The sequence below is a fragment of the Oncorhynchus keta genome, unplaced genomic scaffold, assembly GCF_023373465.1.
Source record: "Oncorhynchus keta strain PuntledgeMale-10-30-2019 unplaced genomic scaffold, Oket_V2 Un_scaffold_17472_pilon_pilon, whole genome shotgun sequence".
Classification (NCBI taxonomy): Eukaryota; Metazoa; Chordata; class Actinopteri; order Salmoniformes; family Salmonidae; genus Oncorhynchus; species Oncorhynchus keta.
The window spans coordinates 294,561-314,591 of NW_026290823.1; the positions used below are offsets into that span (position 1 = coordinate 294,561).

General features: G+C 44.4%; 1 protein-coding gene across 2 annotated transcripts in view; it reads left to right on the forward strand.

Annotated features, from left to right (window-relative positions):
• The first annotated feature begins 1,430 nt into the window (after window positions 1-1,430).
• Window positions 1,431-20,031, forward strand: part of ankrd28b (ankyrin repeat domain 28b) — a 35,904-nt gene continuing 17,303 nt past the window's right edge. The window contains exons 1-7 of one of the 2 annotated variants that reach the window (XM_052514408.1): window positions 1,431-1,761; window positions 2,584-2,658; window positions 11,471-11,554; window positions 16,880-16,958; window positions 17,579-17,649; window positions 17,759-17,959; window positions 19,348-19,435. In XM_052514408.1, the coding sequence (XP_052370368.1) occupies window positions 1,735-1,761; window positions 2,584-2,658; window positions 11,471-11,554; window positions 16,880-16,958; window positions 17,579-17,649; window positions 17,759-17,959; window positions 19,348-19,435 (625 nt within the window). In that variant the 5' untranslated portion in view covers window positions 1,431-1,734. The remainder of the gene's footprint in view (window positions 1,762-2,583; window positions 2,659-11,470; window positions 11,555-16,879; window positions 16,959-17,578; window positions 17,650-17,758; window positions 17,960-19,347; window positions 19,436-20,031) is intronic. The other variant, XM_052514410.1, reaches the window with a different exon arrangement.

Consider the following 20,031-nt stretch of genomic DNA (forward strand, 5'->3'; position numbering starts at 1 on the left):
TTAAGGATTCTAGCTTTAAATTACAGTGTATTTATATAAACAAATTATAATAATTTGTGGGGAATACAAGAAGTGTTACATAGAAAAATGTAAAATTGGTGGAGCACTGTGGATATCAATATCCCTGTGAGCCTCCCAAGCCCATGTTGCCCAGGGTTAAAAACAGACAATTTAGATTCAAAATATTACATTGTATTGTATTACACTGTCTACGCTTATTCAACAGGTTGCATGGCCTAAATCCGTTGTTGTTGATAGAAATATTCATAAAAAATAAATAATAACATATTTTTGAAAGACTTGCTTTACCTGGGGGTACGTGCAGTACCTCCGCAGACCCCCACTTGTGAGAACCCCTGCTTTACACCAATTACTGTTAGATCTGGGGAGTAAATCTTTAACTTTATCGACATCTAGTGGCTAAATGTAGTTTTGTTTTTCCGATGAACGCCCCATTTAATTTAATTTTATTGATCAATTATGATGTCTCAAATGACACTCCAGCTCATGTAGTACACTGCTTTTGAGGTGACTGGTCAAAATATTTGTCATTTGAATTGTGCAGTATTTGGATGAAAGTAATACCAGAAGGCTAAAACATGATTGGTGATCAAATACTGTCTGAATTTAAAACGGTCCTAGAAGCAGTAAGAGGTAGGAGTATATTATTCGCGGCTACCAAAAGCCTGCCACTAATACCCTCAAAAAAGATTAGTTTAACTGCCGCAAATACTGCGTCCAAAATAACACCGGCTTTTTTACTGCAGTAATTTAGCAGTGTTTTCGGCAATTACTGCGTCCAACATTGCATAGTTACAGCAATTTCAAAACTGCAATCTTTTTGGTATCCTCGTGTGCTGACATGGCTACGCTAGTTGTTATAGTTTCAACGGGTGTGTGTGCAGTGGTGTAGGCTGATTGGTGGTAGTGCTTGTGCTCCCTATCACTCAGAAGTTATGTAGCGAGCTAAGGTGACAACATAGACGTTTTCCATTTACTTCGAATGTTCAAAATCATAGGGTAAGGACACTTAAAGCCTTTCAAAGCGAGTAATTATGGCTAGCCACAGCAGTCAACTAGCTAGTTGTTTAGCTTTCTAGCACATTCACTCATTTGTTTGTAAACATTTATCAAACCAGCTACCCCACATGTTCTTTTCAAACTGTCAACAGAGTAGCTAGGAAGCACCAATATATTCCAAGTCTAAAAACCACTTGAGGTCAAATACATCCGATTACAGATTTGTATCTGACATTAAACCATTTGAAATATCCGATTCCATGTGCTTTTTACTCGTTCAAACTGCAGGGAAAGGAACAGATTCAAATCGGATATGAAATAGGATTTGAGTCACTTCAAACTGCCAATGTAAACACGGCTTTACTAATCCCAATCCAACTCATTTAATTCCACCTGTCATTTGCGGGTTATTCTAGGACTGTTCGCTGTATCACTGGTCTGCTGGTGTTAGGCGACAACTGAGCATCGTGTGACCAACCACAAACCTTGTTACTCTGTTCCAGTCGTTCTTTGGCCAATGAAATTGCTTCTTTTAGGGAGGTCACACACGGTGGCGGTAATGTTATGGAGTTTTTCCCTTCAAGTCTATCAGGTTGAAAAACATAGGCCTCATAGTAATTGGCAACTAAGAAGCTGGAGTGTTGGGCCAAACATTCAGATAACGAACAACATCCTTTTATAGTTCTGCATGAGAACAAGTAAAACTATAGCAAGATGGTGGTTCTCAAAATCCGAGACCAGGTAAGTGATCCGTCTTGTCAAAACGAAGGTAGCTAACGTTAGCTAGCAAGCTAGTGAAATTGCTAGCACGTTCTCAACAGCAGAATGTGCAGGCAGGGCCACACTGATGTAATGATGACTAACTAGCTAAATGATGGGATTTGTGAGATGTAACGTTCAACTAAACTCTATAAGTGCGTACTCGAGGTCATAGGTGTTCGTGTAAATCAGTAAACAAGCTTATCTAACGTTGGCTAATTAGCGCACTGTACCCATCTAGCTAGCTTAGCCATATGGTAGCTAGCTATGCCTATGGTAAACTAGCTGGAAACGCAATTTACTAGCTAGCTAGCTAAACTGGATCTGCGTGAAGCTAGCCACAATAGTGGAATTTGCTGTTCGCCTTCAAAATAAATGTCCCCCATTTGAAAGTGATGAAAATGTATACAAATAACTGAATCATGCCATATTTGGATAATGCTAAATAAGGTCGGAATGTTATATAAGTTCAACAAAAGACAATTTGAGCAAAGTAAAAATATGTTAATTGTACTGTGGATGTATTCGAGTTTAGAATAGCATTGGGGGCATACCTACTGTATATGTACTGTACAGCCTAATGTATGGATGTTGCACCCATGAAATAGGTTCAGTCTACTCTGTTACACTCACAGAACTCAAGTATTAGTGTCTTAACCCTTATTGTGGGATTATAAAACTGTTCAAAATTAGCCACAATCTTTCAACCTATTGGAAATGCATAGTTACACTTATTGTGGGACTTTGAACCTGGCGTGAAAGGAGCCAAATGTAAGTATAATGTGTAACGTATTCCTGTTTCAGACCAGGCCAGAAGAAGTTATGCAAAATACGGTCATATGTCTTGTTGACCCCAAGATGGCCTGCCATACAACCATCGTGAGTAGAGGTCACCCGATTATGATTTTTTTTGATGCCGATACCGATTTATTGGAGGACCAACATCCGATACCGATTAATCGGCCAATTTTTTTTACAATTTTTTTATATATATATATATGATTGTAATAATGACAATTACAACAATACTGAATGAACAATAAACTTATTTTAACTTAATGTAATACATAATCATTTTAGTCTCAAATAAATAATGAAACATGTTCAATTTGGTTTAAATAATGCAAAAACAAAGTGCTGGAGAAGTAAAAGAAATACGGCCCTTAGTTCCTGGATTTTACCATATTAATGACCTGTCATTTCGAAAACAACGTTTATTCTTTCAGTGAAATATGGAACCGTTCTGTATTTTATCGAACGGGTGGCAACCCAAAGTCTAAATGTTGCTGTTACATTGCACAACCTTCAACGGTGGATACGAAAAACCAGTTTTCTGCCTATCTTTATCTTTGGGCACTGTAGAAAAGACTGAAATCTTGCAGTAGGAGGTGACTTCTCTGGATTGCTTTTTTGCGTAGGAATAACTACTTGGTTCTTTGTTTGAAGGTACATTTCACTCCTTGACAAGTCACTAGAGACTCAAAGCACGAGGGTAGAACACATTTCAAACTTTGTTTGTGCTCATGTAGGTAGCAACCCTTTCGAGAAGGCACATCTTTAACTGCTTGAAAGGTGGCACAAGTCAGCTGTTCTGACCAAGATCAAACTCTGCTGAGGGTGCAGGATGGCCTGACGGGATTCGGAGTGCTTCCAGATCGCTCTCTTAATCTAATGGCATGCTCACTCTCCTTTCTTTGTGCTAGTCTGGCTGCACGCCCATCCCGTCTCTCCCGGTGCTCTATCTCCAACTCTGCTGTTCAAGCTCTAATTGTTAGTTAGTTCTAACTCCCTTAGTTGCACATCTATGGGATGTACTCTATCCCCCCCCCACACACACACACACACACACCTCATCAGCCTCTCCCCTCCAGAAGGATCTCCTACACCGAAGCAGTACTCATCAACTCCTCGACCACTGCTCTCGGAATTCGACAATGCTTTGAAATGACGAGGAGATTAGTCTTTATACATTTATCTAGCATCTCCCATGTAGGGTTTTCCACAAATGCTTCCAATTTAAAGTACATGGCTTTTTTATTTTATTAGCCTGTGTGTTTATGCAACTTTCCAAATTATTCCCCCAATTTTATAACCCTTATCAAAACAACTGGAGTGCTGGCCCAGCAGCTCTTGAATAGCACCTGGGCTAGCACAAGTGAAACATCTTCCCACTAAAGAGATGGAAACCAGCACAGGTGTAACATGTACTGATGTCACCTCGTTTTCAATCGGTGCACCCTACGTGCTAAGGAGACGCACGTGCTAATGTCCAACCTCAAAACAAATGGATAAACCAAAGCCTGTAACAATGTTCAGTTTGTTTAATAGGCTGAATGCTTAATTTGGCTAATTTTGCACTGGTGTTGAGTCCCACAATAAGAGCTAAGATGCTAATATTTATGTAAACTCTGCGTAGTTGTGTTCTGTGATTGTCACTGATTAGGCTGATACCCAATTTCATGCGTGCAACATCCATAGGTTAGGCTGTACAGTGCGTATGAGTATGCCCCCAATGCAATACTGAAGTCTAATACATCCAGAGTGAAATTAACAGATTTGTGTCAAATTAACATTGTTATAGTAATTTAACAAAAGACTTTCAGACCTTGTTTAGCATTATTTAGTCCAAATATGGCATGATTCATGATCACTTTCAATGGAAGACTTTTATTTTGAAGGCAAACTGCAAATTCCTCTATTGTGGCTAATCCCTATTATGGCTAGCTTCACACAGGTTAAAACTGGTAGGTTAGCTACCAAGCTAAACCACGATTAATAGTGTGCCAGAGTTCCAGTTTGGTTAGCGAATATTAGCTATCCCAGGCAATGTATTATAGCTAGTGTTAGTTCGTTATAGCTACCAGCTAAATAATCCAATTGCCACTATTGTTGAAGGAGAGCTAGAGCTAGCTAGGGACCTAACTGCCTACAGTACTACTGTGACGACACGCATCACCATCACTTTTCAACAACTATTGAACTGATGCCAAGGAATGCAAGCATGTTGAGCTGGGTAGTGGAGCTGGTTTTCAGTGTCACTGTGTATGCTGTATTGTTTCACCTACCTCAACATCACTACACAAATAGGCCTTTTTGGAACAATGTTTCCTTACATTGTGTTACTTGCGACTATGGTTCGTTATCAGGAAATGGCTGGCTATAGACCTTAGTGATTCTATCATGCAAGGCCCACATTCCCTACTGCACTTTCTCTGAAATTGTTGTTACTTACATAGCCCAATTTTGTATCCTGAATTCACAGCAGCATTTTGCCTAATAAATCAGACTGATACCAGCTTCCTGGTGTACATTCTGAAATAAAGCACTGGGAAAAACTTGGAAAGTTTCCTTACAAGCTAGAATGTTGACTAAAATTATATTTGAACCTACTCTACTTTTTGCTGTTGGCCCTGAGACAAAATATCCCCAGGACTGTATTGTTTCCCTGACTCTGTAGAGCGCCGGAACTGCCTTTGAGATTTACATCACCTGGCCCAAGTTTGCTTAGTATGGATGCATTGCATGCATGTACTTCCATCTTGTGGCAGCAGGTAGCTTAGTGGTTAGATCACTGGCACAAACCCCTGAGCCGACTAGGTAAAATGTAATCTGCTGATGTGCCCTTGAGCAGGGCACTTTGCCCTAATTGCTCTGGGTAAGAGCGTCTGCTAAATGACGTAAATGTTGTACCCGTGCCTTAGGTGATGAGCATACAAATTGTGACGGCCACACAGAGACCTGCGATTGGTAGTCGGTTTAATAATACTTTTCCTGTGGATATTCTGTCTAAAAAAGAATAATAATAATTCACCAGCAGAAGGACAACAGGCAGAGTAAGTTCAAATGAAGTTTATTCAATATTCTGACTTGTAAAAAGGGACTGTTCGGTAGTTTTTGATTGTCAAAGGTTGAGACGAGAGTGGCCATTCCACACTCTGACTTATGTTGAGGCTAAGCAGCTTTTGGTTAACTGGTACTTGCACCCTAAAAGATCCAGACATAGCTCTCCAGTCTACCTCTCCTATATCAGTGTATGCCCTGGGCCTGCTCCTATCCAGCCTCATCTCATTTCTAGATCTAGGCCTAATTCATGCACGATAACTTTCCTGAGCTGTTGCTCTACACATCTCAATATACTCTCATTGAGACAGTATAATATATGGAATGTTTTAAATGAATGTGAAAAGTACTGTCACTGTGCTGTACTGCATCCATTGCTGTTGATAATACAAGGCCTTACATAGACTAGATGATCATGTTGTTTTGAATAGAAGACCATGGTCACTAAAATATTGGCATGTCATTTTTTTCCATTGATGGGTTATTGAATAGTTTTATAAAGGGGTCATGGTGGAGGGGTGGGAGAAGTGGATGTGTGATTTATTGACAGTTGGAGAATGAATAACGAAAGGCTCTACTGTGCCACACTTGTACTTATCATAGCCTGAATAGCTTGCTCTTATCATTACTGGACCGTCTTTATCACACCGGCAGTATATGCTGCATGAATGCTAGTAGCTAGGCTTTGTGTTTGCACATCGGTCCTGTGTGCTAGTCTTTGCTTTCAAGACTGTACCAGAGTCTGTCTCAGAGTTGTGTGCACACATGCTATACTTGAGACATATGTATGCGCATGTATCCCCTCATTGTGTTTGTCATAGATGATCATGTGACCAGACTCCAATGAGAGAGGCTCAGGAGTTGCCAAAGAGCTGTCTCCATGGTGACGGTATTAACTAGACTGGATTGTATGAGGTGGTGGTGCACTGCAGGGTCGGTTGTGCTGCTGGAGAGGCTTAGAAAACCTATTACACTGGATCAGGGCTAGTTGTCCGTCGCCCTTCAGAGAGAAAGACAACGGGACATCTTTTTAAACAAAACATTTCTTGTAGCACAAGTGCTTACTTGTTACTACACTGGATCTTCTAACCTCAATTGTAGCCTGCATTTTTAATAGCAGAATGAGGGGGAGTGCCTGAAGCAAATTATATTCAAAGCTTCTTTTCAATAGACATCAGGAACTGCCCTGCTAGTACAGCTGACTGTTTAGGGCTGTAAATGGCCATGTTTTCTTCTAACTATATTTATCTGTCGCTCTCTAGCATCACATGGTTGACATTGAATTAGTGTATTCTGTAGTGTTGTTTTGAGAGGTCTTTCCAATCCTATCTACGGCGATACATTAACATGTTGATAAAGGCCCAAGCTATAGGACAACAGAATCATGTACCAGAACTAGGACTTGGCTCTGTGATCTTGCTCATTCAGAAGCCTAGAAATCAGAGGTAGACCGATTTTATGATTTTTCAACGCCGATACCAATACCGATTTATTGGAGGACCAAAAAAAGGCGATACTGACTAATCGGACGATTTTTAAAAAATAAAAATAAAAATAAAAAAGACAATTGTAATAATGACAATTACAACAATACCGTTTGAGCTCAGAACATGAGAACATATGAAAGGTGGTGGTTCCTTAACTTTCGAATCCGGGGGGCTACGTCGTGGTTTCAACTTACTGTTTAGTGTTTGAATAGTAGAATACTTAAGGTGCAAATTCTAAATGCGGTTGTGCACCAGCAGCTTTCTCTTATGTCAATCATTTACAGTCACTCAATTAGCCCATGTCCACTACAATTTTATTTTAGTCTTGCCAGCTAACATATCTATCTAAACTTGTAGTATTCATGGTCAAATCCCGACCAGGCATGCAGGGCACGTGCCCAGGGGCCCTGACCTCCAGGGGGCCCCCATTGATTTTGTTAGTCACTCTGATATCATACTAATATAGCATAAGTCATTCAAAATGTGTAGAACTGCAGGAAATTAACTTTAATTTTTTTTATTTTTTTTTATTCTCTGCCGTCAAAAGGGGGTGCACTCTAACCCAACCAAATCTTGCTTGGGGCCCCCAAAATGGACACGTGTTCATGAGCATGGGTCCCAGGCTGGGTCCTTGGGTCTCATTTGGGTCCCAGACTAAAATATTTAAGAACCCCTGATCTAGTCAGTTGACAACCTTTTTGTGTGAAAACAGAGTGTTATTGTCATGATGTTATTGTCATGATGTGATTGGTACGTACCACTAGCTAGTAGCCACCACCAACATGGACAATGATGTGAGTCAAGTCAAACAATTACCAGATTTAGAAATGTGATCCTACAGTGTTTTCTGACATGTGTTTTGTCTCAGATCTGATTTGAAACATCGCTGACTAAGCAAAGACTGAGACCAACAGTCAGTAGACCTATTCAAACAAACGTGCATTGCAAGGGCATTGGAATGAGAGGAATGTCAATCTGAAGGCCATAGGTCTGCTCTACTGTATTTTGTCCCTCATATGTCAGTTCCTGAATCATTGTAAGTATGTATTGACAGGGGAGAATGGATGGAGCAGCCCATCAGGGTGTAGGCAGGCCCAGGATTCGGTCTCAAATTGCACCCTATTCCCTATACAGTGCACTACTTTTGATGAGGACCCATAGGGTTTTGGTGCCATTTGGGATGCCATCTGTCTCGGAAGGCAGGGCAGCGCTAGAGGGCTGCTGTGCTGATGGAGGAGGAGGAAGTGCATTAGCTAATTAGCTGGGCCACTGGAATACATCAGATGTCCTGAGTGGTTTACTCATCATTTAGGCCCCGTCTCCTCCTCTCTGCAAGAAGAAAAACAAGGGCCCCAAACAGGCTGCATCCATTACAATGGTACTTCAACTTTATGGTATAGTAATGAATGGTACTTTATGGTATGCTGATGAAGGGTACTTTATGGTATACTGATTAATGGAGGTAAAGGATGTGGATGTGAGGTATGGACCCCAGGAACAGGAATTCATGGCGTCAGCTAATGGGGATCTGAATAAAGATGAACGGTGCTGAATGTACACATGCAGGCTGGAGCACAAAGCTAGTTGTCTGTCCTACTCAAAATACACTAGAAAACAATGGTGAGCCTACTGGTCATATCCTTTCTATTAATAAACCACAATATCATCAGTTACCGTCCATGCCTTTGTCTTAGCAACCGTCCCCCAGAGAGGTGGGAAGTGCTTGTAAGTATTATCCAAGCAAAACTTAATGGAAAGTAAACAACAGTCTGAGTAGGCTAATTTCACCCAGTGAGTTGTCTGTTTACTTGTTGGCAGCGTGGATGAAGTCAAGAGTTAAAGGGTTTGTGGCAAGCCACGGAATGTACCTTCTGGCTCTCATGGGCAATCAGGCCTCTGTGTCCCAAATTGCACTACTTTTGTCGTGCACTGGTCAAAAGTAGTGCATGTACACTACTACATAGTTTGGGATGAAGTGCTCCCCTGCCCTCAGAGAGAGTGCTCCCTATCCTCCAGGTCAGTCAGTACCTATTTAAATAGGCAAGTCAGTTAATAAGAACACATAATCAGTATCGGCGTTGAAAAATCCTAGTTGGTCGACCTCTAGTCAGTACCCCCTCCCTCCAGGCCAGTCAGTACCCCTTCCCTCCAGGCCAGTCAGTACCCCCTCCCTCCAGGCCAGTCAGTACCCCCTCCCTCCAGGCCAGTCAGTACCCCTCCCTCCAGGCCCCCCTCCCTCCAGGCCAGTCAGTACCCCCTCCCTCCAGGCCAGTCAGTACCCCCTCCCTCCAGGCCAGTCAGTACCCCCTCCCTCCAGGCCAGTCAGTACCCCCTCCCTCCAGGCCAGTCAGTACCCCCTCCCTCCAGGCCAGTCAGTACCCCCTCCCTCCAGGCCAGTCAGTACCCCCTCCCTCCAGGCCAGTCAGTACCCCTTCCCTCCAGGCCAGTCAGTACCCCTTCCCTCCAGGCCCCTCCCTCCAGGCCAGTCAGTACCCCTTCCCTCCAGGCCAGTCAGTACCCCTTCCCTCCAGGCCAGTCAGTACCCCCCTCCCCAGGCCCCTCCCTCCAGGCCAGTCAGTACCCCTCCCTCCAGGCCAGTCAGTACCCCAGTACCCCCTCCCTCCAGGCCAGTCAGTACCCCCTCCCTCCAGGCCAGTACCCTCTCCCTCCAGGCCAGTACCCCCTCCCTCCAGGCCAGTCAGTACCCCCTCCCTCCAGGCCAGTCAGTACCCCTCCAGGCCCAGTACCCCCTCCCTCCAGGCCAGTCAGTACCCCCTCCCTCCCCCTCCCTCCAGGCCAGTCAGTACCCCCTCCCTCCAGGCCAGTCAGTACCCCCCCCCTCCCTCCAGGCCAGTCAGTACCCCCTCCCTCCAGGCCAGTCAGTACCCCTCCCTCCAGGCCAGTCAGTACCCCTCCCTCCAGGCCAGTCAGTACCCCCTCCCTCCAGGCCAGTCAGTACCCCCTCCCTCCAGGCCAGTCAGTACCCCTTCCCTCCAGGCCAGTCAGTACCCCTTCCCTCCAGGCCAGTCAGTACCCCTTCCCTCCAGGCCAGTCAGTACCCCTTCCCTCCAGGCCAGTCAGTACCCCTTCCCTCCAGGCCAGTCAGTACCCCCTCCCTCCAGGTTTGCGATGGAAAAACAAAACAGCCCCAATGGTCACCAGCAGTCACACGGCTCTGTGTTATGTTACATACACTGTATTGCAGATTGAGTGACGCTGCTGCCTTGGAGGTCAATGGGATATTATATTATCAGAGGATTTACCATAATGGATGAGCTGTACAATATCTGACTGCATGTTGATGTGTCAATCAATTCCCCCTCAGCTTTGGGCCTTTGTGATTTAGAGAGGAGCCCAGACACAGATTTACATACAAAACATGTAGTAGATTTATAGGATTTCTGTGTGCCCAGCAGCATGTATAGAAATGTCCCATTTCAGTAATAACTCTGTTTTTCATTGTGTAATGTAGCGCTTTGGGGCTGTTTGTTGAATAGCCATTGATCTCTCCAGAAGGGAAGTGAGGACAGGAAACCAGGACTGTATGTGATTAGTCACCCTGTAAAAAAAATAGTAAGTCTTCTTCCTCTGCTTCTTCACCCAGTTGTGATGGGAAGCAGGGTCCTGGGTGGGAGGGGCATGTGTAAGACATTCAACAGAGCTCCTTAATTTGTAAGTCGCTCTGGATAAGAGCGTCTGCTAAATGACTTAAATGTAAATGTAAATCTACAGGAATGGCATGTTCTACTGAGTTAAAAAAATAAGGATAAATGCTGCTTTGTTTTAAGAATAGGACTTTAGCCTTCTGTACAAAGTGTAGAGATGGGGGGGGGGGGTGTTAATGGTTGACTGTAAATGAAGTCGCGTTGCCTGGTTTCATTTGTGAATTCCCTGCGAAGCTGCCACCCTCTTAGTGTGTGTGAGACCTTCTGGAAGTTGCTGCTCTCATCTCTGTTTTATAGAAGGATTTTTTTGTTGGACACTAGGACTAGCGTGTTTTGTGAGTGAATGAGTCGTGTGTGTGTGTTGAGGAGGATGAGAGCTCTTGTTCTCTTGATACCATAGTTAGGTATTGGGCCAAAGGACTCCAGGTTAGCTGCCCTTGCACAGCCACAATGAGGTTGTCGCCATGGTTCTAGTAGTGACTGTATAGGCTCCATGTCTCACTATAGAGTTGAGATTTTAACCTACTTGGTTTTTATTCTTGGATTGTTCCTTTTGTGTTGGTTTTAGCTAAGCTGATTGAATAGTAACAGGTCTTTGAGAGGCACTGACTGTTCAAATCAATGAATGACACTGTCCCCTGTCTCTCTCTGTCCCCCTGTCTCTCTGTCCCCCTGTCTCTCTGTCCCCCTCTCTTCCAGCCTGGCCTACTAAAAGCCATCTTCAATGTGGACCCAGATGAAGTGCGCTCCCTCATATTTCAGAAAGAGGATGTGAATGTTCAGGTAATCATCCCAGCTGTTTCCTACCATTATTCCCACCCTCCTGTCTGTCCTCTGGATAGTAACTCTTTTTTTTTCTTCATACTTATAACTGAAGTCATTTGTTGCCAAAATCTAGGGTAGCAAAATTCTAGTAACTTAAATGCCCAGGTTTTCCCAGAAATCTCGATATGAAGACTTCCTGAATCAGAATGGAATAAGTAGGAATTCCGGAACCCTCTGTCTAACCAGGATTTCTGGAAAAACCTGTGAATGTTGGTGAAGTTACTGGAATTTTGCAACCCTACTGAATGTTTTAGCCTGATCAGAACGGTTAACTCCTTCCATCAGCCGTAGGCACCTTGTTCAGTATCTGTCACTTTACAGTACTGTAGTTCATGATCTGGTTCTACTTAGTTTATGACATTCTTCCTCGTTCTTATAGGCTGGAGCAGACTTGGTTTGTCTCAAAATACGACCTTTTTAAAGAGCTGTAGCCTTTTAGCAGGGTTTCCTAAACTTGGTCTAGGGGCCCCCTTGGGTGCACATGTTGTTTTTTGCCCAGGCACTATGCAGCTGATTCAAATAACCAACTCGGCATCAAGCTTTGATTATTTTAATCAGGACCAAGTTTGGGAAACCCTGTGTTCAAGTACGTACACTGCCGTTCAAAAGTTTGGGGTCCCTTAGAAATGTCCATGTTATGTTTCACTATATTGGATCACTCCAATATATTGGTATCACTTCACGGCAGAGGGATACATCCGAGGTGAGGATTTCCAGATGTACTCCAGTGTACACTTGTTTCACGGCTGGGGTGCGCCCCTATATATAGACCCCATGATACACATTTTCTCGGCGGACATCCGTATGGTTGATGTACAAACTTTCTGAAGTTCGCTTGGTAAGTCACTGGTAAGTGTAATATCTTGGGTGGAAGTATACTCACTGGCTGTTTGCAGCCTGGAGCAGCTCTCAGTGCTCTCAGAACCCTCTTCAGTGCTCTACTCGCTGCGTGTGGTTGATCTGTATCTTCCGCCCGTGGTTTGTCTTGCTTGTGTTTCCTTAGCGTTACACTACAACTCTGTGTGCATCCATTAATATATTGGTTGCTCTGGCTGCCACAAACAGTATTTTACTTACACAACTTGCTGACTGGCTTGTTCTGTGTGTTGTGAATTGCTTTAACCTTTCTAGCGCTAGTGGAACCCCTCAACAACATTGCTCTGAAAAGGCAGCGCAAAATTCCAAAATATTTTTTAGAAATATGTAACTTTCACACATTAACAAGTCTAATACAGAAAATGCAAGATAAACATCTTGTTAATCTACCCATCGTGTCCGATTTAAAAAGTGCTTTACAGCTAAAGCACAACATATGATTATGTTAGGTCAGAGCCAAGTCACAAAAACACACAGCCATTTTTCCAGCCAGAGATGGGAGTCACAAAAAGCAGAAATATAGATAAAATGAATCACTAACCTTTGATCTTCATCAGATGACACTCATAGGACATCATGTTACACAATACATGTATGTTTTGTTTGATAATGTGCATATTTGTATCCAAAAATCTCAGTTTACATTGGCGCATTACGTACAGTAATGTTTTGATACCAAAACATCCGGTGATTTTGAAGAAATACTCATAATAAACATTGATAAAAGATACAAGTGTTATTCACAGAATTAAAGAGACTTCTCTGTCGGGAGCGCGCGTCATGAGACCAAGGCTCTCTGCCAGACCACTGACTCAGGGGTCTCATGAGCCCCTCCTTTATAGTAGAATCCTCAAACCAGTTTCTAAAGACGGCTGACATCTAGTGGAAGTGCAACCTCATCCATATCTCAATGTGTATTCGGTTGGCCAAGCTTTGAAAAACTACAAACCTCAATGTCCCACTTCCTGGTTGGATTTTTCTCAGGTTTTCGCCTGCCATATGAGTTCTGTTATACTTACAGACATCATTCAAACAGTTTTAAAAACTTCAGAGTGTTTTCTATCAAATACTAATAATAATAATATGCACATATTAGCATCTGGGACAGAGTAGGAGGCAGTTCCAGCATGCTGTTTATCCAAAAGTGAAAATGCTACCCCCTATCCCAAAAAGGTTAACATGCCGTTCTCTGCTAATTACCCTATAGGGTTTTTTTCTTGTTCTTTCCCCTGCAGAATGTAAGAGTATCGTGGTGGGCTTTCACTTCGTTGATACGTTAACTTTGGAGTTCCTTAACAGAGTTACTCCATATGGTGCTGTTTTGTTTTCTGCTTGGATATTAAACCAGCTAGGTAATATCGCAGTTGGCGTAAAAAAACAAAACAACCCATAAATCAATTCCATTACCTGGTTGCTGTTTTTTTGTCTGCCTGTTTTTCCCACACGGGTCTTCCCTGTTTTTTGCAGAGGTACTAGGTAATTTATCAAATCAAAGTTTATTTGTCACGTGCCCTGAATACAACATTGAAATGCTTACTTACAAGCTCTAACCAATAGTGCAAAAAAGGTGTTAGGTGAACAATGGGTAGGTAAAGAAATAAAACAACAGTAAACAGACAGGATATATACAGTAGCGAGGCTATAAAAGTAGCGAGGCTACATACAGACACCGGTTAGTCAGACTGATTTGAGGTAGTATGTACATATGGTTACTATGCATATATGATGACCAGAGAGTAGCAGTAGTGTAAAAGAGGGGTTGGTGGGTGGGACACAATGCAGGTAGCCCAGTTAGCCAATGTGCGGGAGCACTGGTTGGTCGGCCCAATTGAGGTAGTATGTACATGAATGTATAGTTAGTGACTACATATATGATAAACGGAGAGTAACAGCAGCGTAAAAAGAGGGGTTGGAGGGGGTACACAATGCAAATAGTCCAGGTAGCCATTTGATTACCTGTTCAGGAGTCTTATGGCTTGTGGGGAAAAACTGTTGAAGTCTTTTTGTCCGAGCTCCGGTACCGCTTGCCATGCGGTAGTAGAGAGAACAGACTATGGCTGGGGTCTTTGACAATTTTTGGGGCCTTCCTCTGACACAGCCTGGTGTAGAGGTCCTGGATGGCAGGCAGCTTGGCCCCAGTGATGTAATGGGCCGGACGCACTACCCTCTGTAGTGCCTTGCGGTCAAAGGCCGAGCGATTGCCGTAGCAGGCAGTGATGCAACCAGTGTTAGCATGCTCTCGATGTTGCTACTGTAGAACCTTTTTGAGGATCTCAGGACCCATGCCAAATCTTTTTAGTTTCCTGAGGGGGAATAGGCTTTGTCGTGCCCTCTTCACAACTGTCTTGGTGTGTTTGGACCATTATAGTTTGTTGTTCATGTGGACACCAAGGAACTTGAAGCTCTCAACCTGCTCCACTACAGCCCCGTCGATGAGAATAGGGGCGTGCTCGGTTCTCCTTTTCCTGCAGTCCACAATCATCTCCTTAGCCTTGGTTACGTTGAGGGATAGGTTGTTATTCTGGCACCACCCGGCCAGGCCTCTGACTTCCTCCCTATAGGCTGTCTTGTCATTGTCGGTTATCAGGCCTACCACTGTTGTCGTCCCTAACCGGGTTCCTATTCCTCGAAGCGGGTCACGATATAAGCTCTCCCTGGGTGTCAGACCCCTGCTCCGTGGCCTTGCTGGCTTGGCTGAGCTTATGGCTTCCCTTTGGTGTGATGGTGGCATCCCCCCTGGAGATCCGCATTCCTTGTGAATGCATTGCCTGGGTTTGAGCCACACGGAGAGGGCGGTGGAGTGCCTTACTGGATGCCTGTTTTGTGTGGTGTTCTCAGAGCGCCTGGTGTGATTGGAGGCCATGTGCGAGTGGGTCGGCCAGGCACAGGCTGGGGATGAACTCCCTCCCTCAGGAGTGGTGCGCCAGCGAGCTGTTAGTCCCGCTACTGAGTCCAGTAGCGTGGCTGGAGCCACTGCAGGCAGAGCTCTTCTGCTGCCAGTCCTGGATGGCGGCAGGAGTCGGACCACTGGGACAAACTTGAACGGAGGGCGCATGCCCTGCGTCAGGAGGTTGATAGCTTCGATGGCGACAACAGCTGTTCCCTGTTGGCCAGTGATGGGCTGTTCCTGTGGGATGATGCTGAGACTGTTCACCTCTGTGAGCGGGGCTACCAGGCTGACGGGCCATCAGAAGCCGGCAGTGAGGCTTCATTGCCTCGAGGCTTTGAGGGGCCTACTCACTCGGGTAGCCTCTGCACTGGACATCAAACTAGTGGACATTTATGACTCTCCATTTGTTCCCATCTCTGCTGAGTTCCGTGAGGCCTTGCAGGAGAGCAGGGCCTCTGCCAGGGGGTGCTTCCTGACTCACAACAGACTGGACCAGGGAGTTATGTTGCAGGGTGCAGAGTCACTCGGCCTCCGGGAGTACCCAAGCATGGACACCATGATAGCTGCCATTGTCCTCCCGAACCGGGAGATTATAGGGCGGAATCCGCGGCTGAAGCCGGGACCCCCTCAGAGTCTTTGATGCGGACTTGAAAGCCACATGGGTCCCTTTGCTCTCTTGGCCGCCTTACCAACGCGGCCATGCTGCTGCAAGCCTACCTGCAGACTCTGTTGCCCCGGCTGCAGGGGAGCACAGAGGAGCGTCTCGCCTGCTTTCCCTGCTCCAGAGGGATGTGGCCTGCTCCAACGGACAGGCCATGGCGCAGGTGATTACCTCCCAGCACCATCTCTGGCTGGCCCAATCCCGTTTGGCCCAGGGGTTAATGAAATTCTAGAGCAGACCGATGAGGTTCATAGGGACCGGAGACCCTGAGACGGTTCATGCCGCCTCCTCAGGCCCCGGGTTTAAGGCAGACGGACCGTCGCCACCCACCTGCACCTGAACAACGGTGACGGTGGGGTCCCTCTCCTGTCCCATCGCCTCGTGCTGAGGAATGACAGCGGGGAGGAGCACAGCGTGCGGTGGAGCAACAACCTGTCAACCTTTCACCGCCATAGGGATGTGCCTGGGGAACCCAGGCACTCGGGTCACCAGAGAAGAGGCGGGCCCAGGCAGGATCCCTGATCCCAATATCTACACTGTATTTTTTTAGGAATGTGATATTTTAATGGATGAAAAGCTAAATTTTCTTTAAAAAAACAAGGACATTTCTAAGTGACCCCAAACTTTTGAACGGTAGTGTACTTTGTACAATAGCATACTTTTTTTCACTGAAGTTAGTGTAGGCTAGTTACGGTATGTAGCCTAGTTAGTGTAGGCTAGTTAGATCTATACATATCCAGCTGTCATCTGAAGTATCCAAGCCATAACAATGTATAAACGAGAACAATTAAAATCAAATGTATCCATACTAGCTGAATATGAAACAGCTATGACACTTCTTGGCTCTTCCCTACAGGACAATGAGAAGCGGACACCGTTGCATGCTGCTGCCTATCTAGGAGATGCAGAAATTCTAGAGCTACTCATACTATCAGGTACGGTTGTCATTGAAGAGAAGGATTACACTGACTTCAGTTTTGATGCTTGTGTTTGAATGTGACCGTTTCCCTCCTACTTACCATTAAGATCTTATGTCCAGTCGATGTATTTACAAAAATTAAGTCATTATACTGAAGGACATCGACAGCTGAAACGTCCCAATTTTAACTTGATTAGTGAAGTATCAAGATTTTAATTCGTCGCACCTGTTCCTCCCAAATGTCCTCATGATTTCGGTTGCACCTCGTCTCACGTTGGCTGAGCTCCTTCTACTCCTCTCCACTCAGTGACATGACATTTTCTTCAGAGTGTTGCTGTGTAATGAAAGTCCAATTCCCAGAATAGCTCTCTACAAGAGGCTTTGAGTGCATTATAAATGGCACCCTATTCCCTATATAGTGCACTACTTTTGACCTGAGCCCAATGGGTAGGCCTATGGGACCTGGTCAGAAGTAGTGCACTATAAAGGCATTAGGGTGTTGTTTTGGACACATCCTTTCTGTGCTCCAGCTATTTAAGATGTTGCCTTATTAACCCCAGTGGCCTAACTAACCCACGTCCCCGTCTCCCCCGTCCCCCTTTGTCGGTCTGTGTCCCCCGTCTGTCTGTGTCCCAGGAGCCAGAGTAAATGCCAAAGACAACAAGTGGCTCACTCCTCTGCACCGGGCCGTGGCTTCCTGCAGTGAGGTACGTGTACTGATAGACACACCTGTGCATATGCGTTTTACTGTTAAGTGTGTTGTGATTTTAAATGCACTTTATACAAAGTTGAACATGATTTGAACTGCTCCTGTAGGAGGCAGTCCAGGTGCTATTGAAACACTCTGCTGATGTGAACGCCAGGGACAAGAACTGGCAAACGCCGCTCCACATCGCTGCGGCCAATAAGGCGGTCCGCTGTGCCGAGGCCCTGGTCCCTCTCCTCAGCAATGTGAATGTGTCGGACCGGGCCGGGCGCACAGCGCTCCACCATGCAGCCTTCAGCGGACACCTGGAGGTTAGCAATTAGCATGGACATGATTACACACTGTGGTCTACACTTTATACCTGTCCTATCCCCAGGTTTATGGTGCATCCGATTAGCTACATTGGTTGTATGTAGGGCTGTGACGGTAATTGGATAACCGTGACAGTTTTGGATGAAGACCACCATGAAAATAAAATTACCGTCAAAAATGCCAACATGTTTTTAATCAACTTTATTTTGATGGAGATATACTTTACCCATAGCAGCAGTGGTAACTATTTATTATTGTTTTGCTGACTTAGTCCATCTATTAAACTGTATACATCTATTCTCCAACTATATTTTGATGCGCCACACTCAGAGCAGATCTGCTATGTGCTGATAGGAGAGAACATTTTGAAGGTCAATTCAGTTCATTGGGGAGGGGAAACGTGAGGACCGGGGGCTAACTATAGTATCTATAGCTCTATCACCTACAGGCTGGGAGTGGGTGGGTAGCCTCTGCCCTTCACCTCTGACCTTTCTCATTGTTACAGTAGGTTGGAGGAGTAAGGTGAAAAATATGGCTCTCATTGCAACAACAAAAAAGCATACCATCACCTTTTTGGGCACATTTCAGTTTCTAACCTAATGACGATGGAGACCCAGATGACTTGGACCAGCCTGTTTGCAGAATATGTGCAAAACCCGTAGGCTAACATAGCTTGGAAAGCAATTGGCTATTGCTTAAAAAAAAAAAAGACAATGAAAAGACTAATGTCTTTTAATTATCAAGATTCTGAACTTAATTGAGCGAACAGTATTTTTGGCATCGGCTATATCCCCGGTGAGTGTGCATATTCACTTTCTTTATCCCTGGGTCAGTGCCACTTGAAAGTCATATTGAACAAGATTCTTCTAATCTCTTTAGTTGTATAAAGTGTAGTAGAATTGCATGATAAAAAATGACTTTTCCCATGAAAATAAACATATCTGATAAAGCCTAGCCTTATTCCACCACACGCTGCATTGAACAGACGTTTTTTTGCGAACAGTGATTCAGTTATATTATTAGCCTAAATGATGACTATCCAATTTACTAATCACATTAACAAAAATGTCATGATGCATAGAATGCTTTATATATTCATGGTGAAAATTCGCTTCCCCTTAACTTGAGACTCGCGCGCCTATGAGCAAGACAGTTAGGCCTAAACACTGTAATGTTTTCCTTTGCTAATATTTCGTCCGTCGGCTGTCAGTTATGTCAATGACTGTGTACATACGGCACACCAATCACCGACACCGGAAGTCCCATGACCGTCACAGCCCTAGTTGTAGGCTTGAGTTTGTTCAAGAGAGGCTTTGACGCCAGATTTGAGCAGATTTAGCTTTAGTTACCCTCAGCCTGTGTTTTGTTTCTCTCCTTCTCCTGTTAGATGGTGAGGCTGCTTCTCTCCAGAGGAGCCAACATTAATGCTTTTGACAAGAAGGACCGCCGAGCAATCCACTGGGCTGCTTACATGGGTAATGAGTTGACCACATCATTTACATTCTGACTAATGTGACGGTGTCCATCCAAATCATCTTGGCTCCTGGACTCAGTCCAGGCATTTCAAGGCTGCGTTGAAACAATGACTGGTAAATGATCCAAGACCAGCTCAGTTAGTCCCCACCGTTGTGACAATGAGTCGTCATAATTCTGCATCAAATGTACATGATTTTAGGGGCATTGGCAGACACAATGTAAGTAATTTAATTGATGTACCCCTAATTGCACCCGAATACATCTGTTTATCCTACAGCTATTGTATGCAGTAATCATGAGCCCCTATAAACCAGAGTTACACTGTTAGCACTGAGGTGGTGTGCAATAGTAGGAAGCCCACTTTATGCAGCTCACCCTGCACTATCAGCTCCAATGTAAATAGCATGAGTAAGTCTACCTGTTTTTAATGCTTTCCTGGGAAGCTTATCAATCAAGCAAAACATAAAAATGATAAAAATAGCTGACATTAACATATGTAGCCTAAGAAACAAGGTCCATGAAGTCAATAACTTGCTTGTAATAGATGACATTCATGTTCTGACTCTCTGAAACTCACTTAGATAATACCTTTTGA